This window comes from Hippichthys cyanospilos, chromosome 8, assembly GCF_059441005.1.
Source record: "Hippichthys cyanospilos isolate Australia breed blue-spotted pipefish chromosome 8, RoL_Hcya_1.0, whole genome shotgun sequence".
Lineage (NCBI taxonomy): Eukaryota > Metazoa > Chordata > Actinopteri > Syngnathiformes > Syngnathidae > Hippichthys > Hippichthys cyanospilos.
The window spans coordinates 799,396-808,601 of record NC_142376.1 but is presented as its reverse complement, the minus strand read 5'-3'; the positions used below and the strand labels follow the sequence as shown (position 1 = coordinate 808,601).

General features: G+C 48.4%; 1 protein-coding gene across 7 annotated transcripts in view; it reads left to right on the top strand.

The window, feature by feature from the left end:
- Nucleotides 1–376: 376 nt before the first annotated feature.
- The window catches only part of LOC148419734 (ubiquitin carboxyl-terminal hydrolase 54-like), a 16,465-nt gene continuing 7,635 nt past the window's right edge, over nt 377–9,206 (top strand). For all 7 annotated transcript variants that reach the window (XM_088421494.1, XM_088421493.1, XM_088421492.1 and 4 more), the window contains exons 1-9: nt 377–543; nt 4,100–4,507; nt 6,244–6,336; nt 6,420–6,554; nt 6,624–6,737; nt 7,176–7,258; nt 7,502–7,604; nt 7,695–7,841; nt 7,952–8,101. In XM_088421494.1, the coding sequence (XP_088277620.1) occupies nt 4,307–4,507; nt 6,244–6,336; nt 6,420–6,554; nt 6,624–6,737; nt 7,176–7,258; nt 7,502–7,604; nt 7,695–7,841; nt 7,952–8,101 (1,026 nt within the window). In that variant the 5' untranslated portion in view covers nt 377–543; nt 4,100–4,306. The remainder of the gene's footprint in view (nt 544–4,099; nt 4,508–6,243; nt 6,337–6,419; nt 6,555–6,623; nt 6,738–7,175; nt 7,259–7,501; nt 7,605–7,694; nt 7,842–7,951; nt 8,102–9,206) is intronic.

Here is a 9,206-nt window from a genome sequence, read left to right as displayed (position 1 = left end):
GGATTGGAAACAAACCAAACTATGTTTGTTTTTTTACCATTTTCTTTAAGTTAAAGGGAGAATGTGTAAGATTTAGAGCGTTTTTCATTACGGACAGCAGGGGGCGCTATATTTCCGTAGCTATAACAGACATTTAATTCATTCATTGTTAATGACACATGGTCTAAATCTTACACATTGTCCCTTTAATAAAAGCCATTTTCAACCCTACTTTGGCTAAACAAAAATTGTGACTGAATGTCTTGACTCTTAAAAAACGCACAAACACGTGTTTGGGGTTGAAGGAGTTAAAAAAAAAACGAGGAAAGGAGAAACTGAAATGGAAAAAAGTAAACACGCGCACATGCTTGCACGCGGTGACGTCATCGCGCTCGTGCTCGCCGGCGTGGCCGCGCCGCAGGTAGTAGCCCCGCCCCCTTTTTCCTGGTCTCGTTGCTGCCGCCGGTCCACTCTTCGCATGATCGTCCGGACGCCGCGGAGCGAAGCGGGCGGTCCGCGCAAAAACCGTCCGACTTCTTCTCGCTTCTCATGAGCACCGAGCAGGTGAGCCAGCCGGGACCGGACGGAGATCCCGAGCGAAGCCGCCCCCCTTCCCGGGACCGTTAAGTCTCATTGAGTGACGCGAACCGAGCCCGTCGCCCCGCCAGCAACCGCGCGCGAGCGACACACGCCGCTCGGCGCGTCAAGTGTTCCAACGCGGCGTCGGTGAAGTTCGCTGGAAGTGACGTCATGCTAGCCGAGCATCCAGCCGGCCCCGCGCCGCACTCGCTAGACAAAATCGCCGTTTTCGCATCGACCCGTTCGCGCGCGCTCCGATTCGAAACGGAAACGCTCGTGGCCGCTCTGCCTGTGGAGCGCGCGCGCCGAGACGCGGATCGGCCCGCGTCCGGGTTCCATTGTGCCCTGGCCTCCCCTCCCCTCCCCTCCCCTCTTTTCGCTGGCCCTCGTGTGCGCGCGCGAGAGGAGACAAATCGATCTTGCTAAATTGTGACGCATTTGCTAAAAGAAACAAGACTCACTTTGCTTCTTTGCTTCTACGCACTTCACTAGCATCGCCATTTTGACTCTGCCTCCATTTGCGAGCGGGAATGAATGAATGCATGAATGAATGGAGTTCAGAATGAACTTTGTTGTGGAACGTCTGTTACATACAGATTCGTGACGTCACCTCACTCGTGACTCAACACTTTTCCCACCCCCCCAATCAAAGCATCTGTGTCAAACATTCGGCCCGCGGGCCGGCTCTGGACCTCGAATGGGTTTAATCCGGCCTGTGAAATGATTTTGAAAAGTATTTAAATGAGCTGATTTTTTTTTTTTTTTTTTTTTTAACAAATGCAAACTTTTTATAAGTATCTGGGTTATAATGTCTGGCCTCTTACAAAATATGTCCCTGGCATTGAATGAGTTAAGTATCAGGGATTGAATGTCGGGTCTCTTAAAAAAAATGTCCTTGGCCTTGAATGAGTTCAGTATAAGAAATAGGCTTTGCTTTTGCCGTGTGAAGTGTAATTGCACATCCAGGCCACCAGGTGATGCAGTAGTGCTCTCATTGGGAAAGTCTGCAGCAGTTACGCCTAAGTCGGACCAGACCAAAAAAATATATATATTAGATGTATTTTAATACAAAAGAATCAAACAGGGAAAAAAACAATCTGTACTTAGCAGATTTCTGTTACTGCGGAAACAAGAGAACGCTGTATTTTCGTATGCACAGTAAAGGCATCCGTGAACTACTAAATCCGGGGTCTCCGAAGCGAAGGTGGTCAGGGCTATACAAATACAATTTGATTGACTGATTGTCAAGTCATCATCAAAGGCCTTTGCGTTCCCAACAAATTCTGCCGCTTAGGAAGTTCGGCCCGACTAGTCCTCTTTTAGTCCCCCCCCCCCTTCCCCCCCACACAAACACCCCCAAGGAAGGCCTGCCAAGCAGGTCATCGCCGACTTAGCGTTCACTCCGGGAAAGAAAATCGAAAAAGCAGCGCCACAAATTCCTGAAAAGAACTCTAATCCTTTTGGTTTGCGTTCTCGTCTGGCGGACGGGGACCCATTTGACCTCGGGAACGCCACGCAGACATTTTTCACATTCTTGTTCGGAATGAGGAGAATTTTTCTATCGCGCGCTCAACAAATTTTAATGTTACTTTTTAAAGCACAGGTGTCACACTCCAGTCCTGAATGGCCGGTACCTTGCATGTTTTTGGACTTTCCCACTCAAACACACCTGATTCAAATGATTAGGATCATTCTCAAGCGCCTGCAGAGGATCGCTAACGAGCTAATCATTTAAATCTGTGTGTTGTGGAAGAGAAAACCGGAAAACATACAGAATACCGGCCCTCCAGGACTGGAATTCAATACCTATGTTTTAGAGGGTTTATACAGGTTACAGGATAGCCTAAAACTGAAAAAAAAAACATCAAAGAGACTGAAATTTGGTTTAAAAAAAAAAGCGCCGATCCTAATTTAAACTCGAAACATTTTTGACCAAATGAAGTATCTGACGCTGAAAAAAACTATGTATCAATAAATGCACTCATTTTTTGACATTTGCTTTTCTTTGCTCACCGCACAGTTGTTTGAAGCCCGTTATCCGGCAACCTCTTTCCGTTCATTCTGGCCGTTAGTTAGCCAGCTGGCTAGCACCTCCCGGCTAATTTGGTAAACAAAGTCGCCGTGGCAGTGCTGCAGACGGACCCTTTAATCCTTCGCAGACAGATCGGGCTAATCCTCGGCCAACCTCCCTCCAGTCTGACCTGAGCGCGCCATTGTGTTACTTTGCTGCTCCGCGTGTTAAATTAGCAATTGTCTGAAGCCACTTTACGTTGATCTGTTTACGGGGGTTTGAATTATTTGTTAGCATAAAGTTAGTGGACTTTTCTGATGCCAAATGATTTGCGTGTCAAATCAAGCGCTGCCATTCTACCACCAGGGGGCAATATTTGCCACATGTTTGCATGACTAACGCCTCTGCTTTTCCCACCTTCATATTTTATTTACCAGTGTGAAGTGGCTTTGAGTTTCTCACCCGAATCCTAATATATACAGTGCTAGCTGTCCCAAAAGAGACCCAAAATTGGAATAAATTCAGTTTGAAAGGACCAAAAGTAAATTATGTGCTTGGTGCTATGTAGGTTTCATTTTTGATTTTTTTTTTAAATTCTTATTGTGTGCATATATATATATATATATATATATATATATATATATATATATATATATTTATATGTGTGTGTGTGTCTATGGCTGTACTTTTTTTTCATTCGCATGCGTACTTACTGTATGTACCATTGCATTTTTTTTTTTTTTACCATTTCCTAGAACATATGAAAAATGTTTACCCAGCGAACATATCCCATTAAGTCAGCGTAAATAAAGAATGTTTGCCGTGTGTTGTCTTGTCGTGACTTTGCTTGCATCGGTGTTTTTTTTTTCTTTGCTTGCGTCTGTCTTTATTTTTTTTCCTTCCCAGATTGAATGTGTTTTTTACGCGCGTGTGTTTTTTTAATGTTGTTTAGCAGAGGGAGCAGAGCTGTTGAATGCGTTTGTTTTGGCTCTGCTGGGAGCGGAGGAGGATTTCCTTCACTCGATTTCATGCCAACATACGATACCCACAGGACTCGCTGATTAAATCCATCACGATGCACCAACTATTTCCTTCTTTTTTAAATTCTGTTTACTATTCATAATATTGTTTCTATTTATTCATTGGTGCAACAATAAGCCAACTTTAAAATTAAGCAGCACCTACCTATAAACCATGAATTCTTCTCAACTTAAAAGTGTTTGATTAAAACATTATTTTTACTATGGAAAAGGGATTTTTGCTCATTTGTAATTATTTTTATGGACCAAAGCAGTAATTGATTCATTTGTCCTGCAAGTTTGAAATAATTTCCTGTTTTTGAATGGAGGTATTAATTATGAGTTTGGACTGCAATTTTACTCTCCAGCAGGGGGCACTCTCCACCAGTAAACGGAACCAGGCGCGTTGCTGTTGTGTCGGTGCATTATTCTAACAATATGGGCGTCAGCGTTATGTTGAAAATTATTATTAGTATGTAAAATGTAGATGACTTTTTATGGTTTTCCACAGATATGTTTGTGAAGGTGCCGGCACATCAGAGAGGATGATGGGAACGCTTGTCAATCTGTATCGTCGCCGTCCTTGAAACCCGGAATCAAGTGACGTCTTCGCCTGGGAAATTCTGACAATGAGTGTCGGCGCGCGTTGATTCCCGCGCCGCCCTTCAAAATGGCCGCCCGCACTACCTAGAGTTGAAACGCGCGCGGTCGGTCCGTCATGTCCTGGAAGAGGAACTACTTTGCGGCGGGCGGCGCTGGTGGCGGGACCGGACCGGGAGGCGGCGGTGGCAGCGCCGATGAGGGTGTGGCGGGACTGGCGGCCGTGCTGACGCCCCGTACCGTCACCTCCGTGGCTCCCAGTAAAGGACTCAGCAACCAACCGGGACAGAACAGCTGCTTCCTCAACAGCGCCCTGCAGGTAGGCATGCACAGGAACAAAAAAAAAAAGTTATATATATATACATATAAATTAGAAATAATACAAATATAAAATGTATTGTAATGTAAAAATACATGTATAATTGAAATGCAGAGGTAAAAAATGAAAAATGTACATGGCGATGAGTCACTTAATTTTTTCATCCCTCAAAAATGAAAACTTGTGGCGCACTGTCAGCCATTGAGAAAATGGCAAATTACGGTAACTTTCGATGAAATATGGTTGATGGCGGTTTGTTTGAACATTTTGCTGTTAAATATACGCTCTTAAAAAGTCTTTGATGGGTTTTACAGCTTCGGAGCCAAGAGTGCAAGATTTGTATTTTTTATTGATTTATTTTCAAAACGTGAAGTGTGTGGGCGGACATTCGATGTTAAAACCCATAAAAAAGCCAAAGTTCTATATGGTGTGTTTTCAGCTTTGGCGGAACGTATCCCGCAGCCGTCGACGGCGGTTGTTTACACGTTGGCAAATGTCGGCCTGAAAGCGGGGCGCAGTTTACACCTCCGGCGGTGACTCAGCCGCGCCGTTGCGTCCTATACGTCGGCCTCGCCCCCGCGCAGGATGGCGCCTCGCTCGGGCTTAGTCACCGCTCGGCCTTCTTCTTCGCCGCTTCTCGTCTTAGAGACCAACGCTTTCAGTAACGAGCTCTAATTTTAACAGTCGGCTTCCATTTTCAATTTTTTTTTGAATTGGCCGGTCGATTCCAGGCGACTCCACCAAACATACTTAGCTCAGCGCCTGACTTGCGGACGTCCGTCATGCGTTCCATTCGGCCAGAGCAGGCGGGCTCACGCGCCAAGCGACGTACGAGGCGGAGGTGAAAAGGAACAGGCTGGAGGTCGCCTCGTCATTTGCGCTGATGCCAGGTCATGTGACTCCCCCGCCGATAGCTCCCTCGGGGGGGAAAAAAGCCACATATGCCAGCCTGTGGGGTGGGGGCAGGAACAGGAAGGAACAAACAAACACGCCCAAAGTCATCACGGCACATTTTTGCTGCCGTCACATACACGAGATTCTGTTGAAAGGCAAAAACGAAAAAAAACAAAAGGCAGACTGAACCCTGAGCTTGTCGTCAGAGAAATGCGGGAACATTTGCAAATCTTCAACTCAAATCCCTTCAGTGCACTATAACAATTCACTCTTGTTAGAATAACATGTCATGAATATAAAACCCGGTTCAGGTAACAAGTAACATTTATTAAACAAGAAACCGGAAGGAAGACAGGTAGCCTTTTCTCACGAGGAGAGCAGACAGGGCCCTGCGCCTGCTCGGATCTCCTTCCGGTCCGGTTACACTTTTTGTCCGCCCCTCTTTTATTCGTTAGTGTTGGCCCTAGTTAGGGAGACGTTATGGCAGCAAGGTAACAAGTTTCTGATAGTGGGGGGGCCTCAGTCCACGCCGTCACTGCTGTCTCCTTTCCCAGGAACATGGCGACAGACCATCCTGTGATGAGGTCCTTTGATTCAATTATAAAAATGCGTCTAAAACTGTAACAAATAAATATCAGAATTACATCAGTGCATAATAATCGCACAATGTGTAACGAATATGGTAGACAGGACAACTCGAGACAATATTTTTCCGCCGAAGCTGAATTTTTTTGTAACGAGAAGAGTTGGTAAGTAGAGCTACCACCGTTGATGTATTTCTCAGAAGGCCGGCCGGTAAGTCAAGTGTGGCAGTAATGTTACGGTGGTGAATTTGTCTTCAGGTCCTGTGGCATTTGGACATCTTCCGCCGCAGCTTCAGACAGCTGACGTCTCACAAGTGCATGGAGGACTCGTGCGTCTTCTGCGCCCTCAAGGTGGAGGCCCGAGGCCGTCCCGGCGCCGGTCCAGCCGGCCTTCCCATTTTTTACAGGCTTTGCATTTTTTTCCCGGCCCCCAGAGTATGTTCGCTCAGTTCCAGTACAGCAGCGAGACGGTCCTGCCCTCCGACGCGCTCCGCAGCGCCCTGGCCAACAGCTTCCGGGACCAGCGCCGCTTCCAGATGGGCATCATGGACGACGCCGCCGAGTGCTTCGTGAGGGCGTTCCGCCGCCGCGCCAGGCGTTCCGCCGCCGCCTGACGCCGCCCCGTTTGTCGCCGGCAGGAGAACATCTTGATGAGGATTCACTTCCACATCTCCGGCGAGTCCAAAGAAGACACGTGCACGGCCGCCCACTGCATCCCGCACCAGAAGTTTGCCATGACGCTCTTTGAACAGGTGCGCCGCTCATCATTCGCATTTCTCACTAGCGTCATAGCTTATGACGCTTATTACAACATAATTTATTATATTATTATTTATTAATTTATTACAACATTCCACCGACACACTAATGTTGTTAGAATACCGCACCGACGCAACGGTAACCTGCCCGATTCTGTTTAATAGTGGAGTGCCCTTAAAATGGCAAGTAAAGTAGCAAAATGAATACTTTGGTCGCGTCTTCTCCTGTCTCCCATTGTTTACCTGGAGATCGCTCCCTGGTGGCCGGTCAAAAAACAAAAGCGGATACGCGGCACTGGACCGTAAACCGTTTTAGTTTGAAATGAGCACAATTCTATTGCGAAATATGAAGTTCATTTTCCTGGCAATGAAAATATGTGCGCCTTTGGGTTTGCGTGTGCCCCGTGGACGGCGCGTCCTTGTGCGGAGCAGTGTGTGTGCAGCAGCTGCGGCGCGTCCTCCGACCCGCTGCCCTTCATTCAGATGGTCCATTACGTCTCCACTACCTCCCTTTGGTAAGCCCCGTCACGCGCCGCCGCCACAAATACCTGTGTTTATGTAGGGGTAATTCCTGAATTTGATCAAATTGAAGAGATTTTGAAAAAAAATCCAATTAAAATGAATCATTCATAATTGAGGTAGCGTGACATTATGGCGAGTGCTAAAATGATCCACACGCGTGTGCAAAGTTTTAAAAGGGCCGGCGGTGTTGTGGCGCGCAGGCTGGCTGACTAGCGTATTGCCGCTTGTTTCCGCAGCAACCAGGCGGTGAAGATGCTGGAGTCCCGGCAGAAGGCCACGCCGGGGATGTTCGGCGAGCTGCTGCGCAACGCCAGCATGGGCGACCTGCGCCACTGTCCCGTAAGCAAAGCGGGCGCGTCCGGCGGCGGGGCGCGTCCGGCGGCGGGGCGTGCCCGGCGGCGGGGCGCGCCCTGACGCCCCCCCCCCCAGAGCCAGTGCGGGCAGCAGCTGCGGATGGCGCGCGTCCTCCTCAACAGTCCCGAGGTCATCACCATCGGCCTGGTGTGGGACTCGGAGCGCTCGGACCTGGCCGAGGACGTCATCCACACCCTGGGGACCTGCCTGCGCCTGGGGGACGTGAGTGGCCCCGACGAACCCTCGCCGATCGGGACGTCTGATGGCGTCGGAAAAAAAATAGCGAGGTATCCATTCACTTTTCTGAATATGCCACGGCGCGGCCTCGCCAGTTGTTCTACAGCGTGACGGAGGAGAAGGCTCGCCAGGCCGAGCTCTACCTAGTGGGCATGGTGTGTTACTACGGCCGCCACTACTCCACCTTCTTCTTCCAGACCAAAATTCGACGCTGGATGTACTTTGACGACGCCCACGTCAAGGAGGTCGGTGTTCGCGTTCCTTCGAAAAGATATTTAGCAAAACTGCGCCTTTAACTCCGTCACAAATACAAAATAAGCATACGGCCTTTTGCGGGTAAGTCACTCTAACACAATTTAGCTCGCAGTTCATTCGTGCTCTAGTTCGTTTGCCCTCAATTTGAAAGGAAATCTCACAAAGCCCGCGAACGTACGTACAGTCAAGTGCGAATAAAAGGTGCTGTAGTTTCTCATTTTGGACACTGGGTGGCCCCCGTTCATCCGTCGTCTAGAGCCGTTTGTCCTCACTGGGGTCGCAGGCTTGCTGATGCCTATCCCAGCTGACTTCAGACACTCACAACAGTGTAAAAAACAGTGGGGTAAAAAAAAAAAAAAACATCAAATACACAAGAGTAGAGGAATGAGCTCATAACTCCGCCTTTTCCTCTTTCCACTACTTTCCATTTGCCCCCCGCCCCCAATCTTTGGTCATCCCTTCTCCTGTCCAATAACATTCCTTCGCCAGCTCACCCACAACCGCTTGTCAAAACACGGATTTCCCTCCATTGTTTATGGGTCCAGCTGGACGCGGACGAGGGTGTGGTCACCACTCGCTCGGGCGGCCGGGCGCCCATGCACACTTTTGTCCACGCTGCAATCTCTCTTTTTTGTTTTTTTCTTTTTTTTCTTTTGCGCGCACTTACACCGAGTTTTGTGAACTTGTGTTCGTATTGACGGTGGAAGCGGCTAGCGATAGCATGCGCGAGTCTCACTTTTGAAGGAGGAGGAGACGGCAGGAAGACCGCCGTTTGTCCAGCGAAGCGGCTGCTACGTTTTCTAGCCAGTGAGTGTGCGCCGCTTCGTCGCCTTCCTTCATCTGCTTCGCGCTTTCTCATCCCTCACAAATATTTATCACGTCTCATATTTTTATCATGGGTTGAGGCTAGTTGAGACACTTTTAAGTTTCGTACCCTGAAAAGTCCTTTGTAAACGGCGATATCTGGAAAAGTGGAGACGTTACGCCGCGGGGGTCAAACGTAGGCCCCTTGGGCCGAACACGGCCCGCAGGGGAGGTTGAATCCGGCCCATTAGATGAGTTTGTGAAGCGTGAAAAAAAAGACTAGGAATGAAC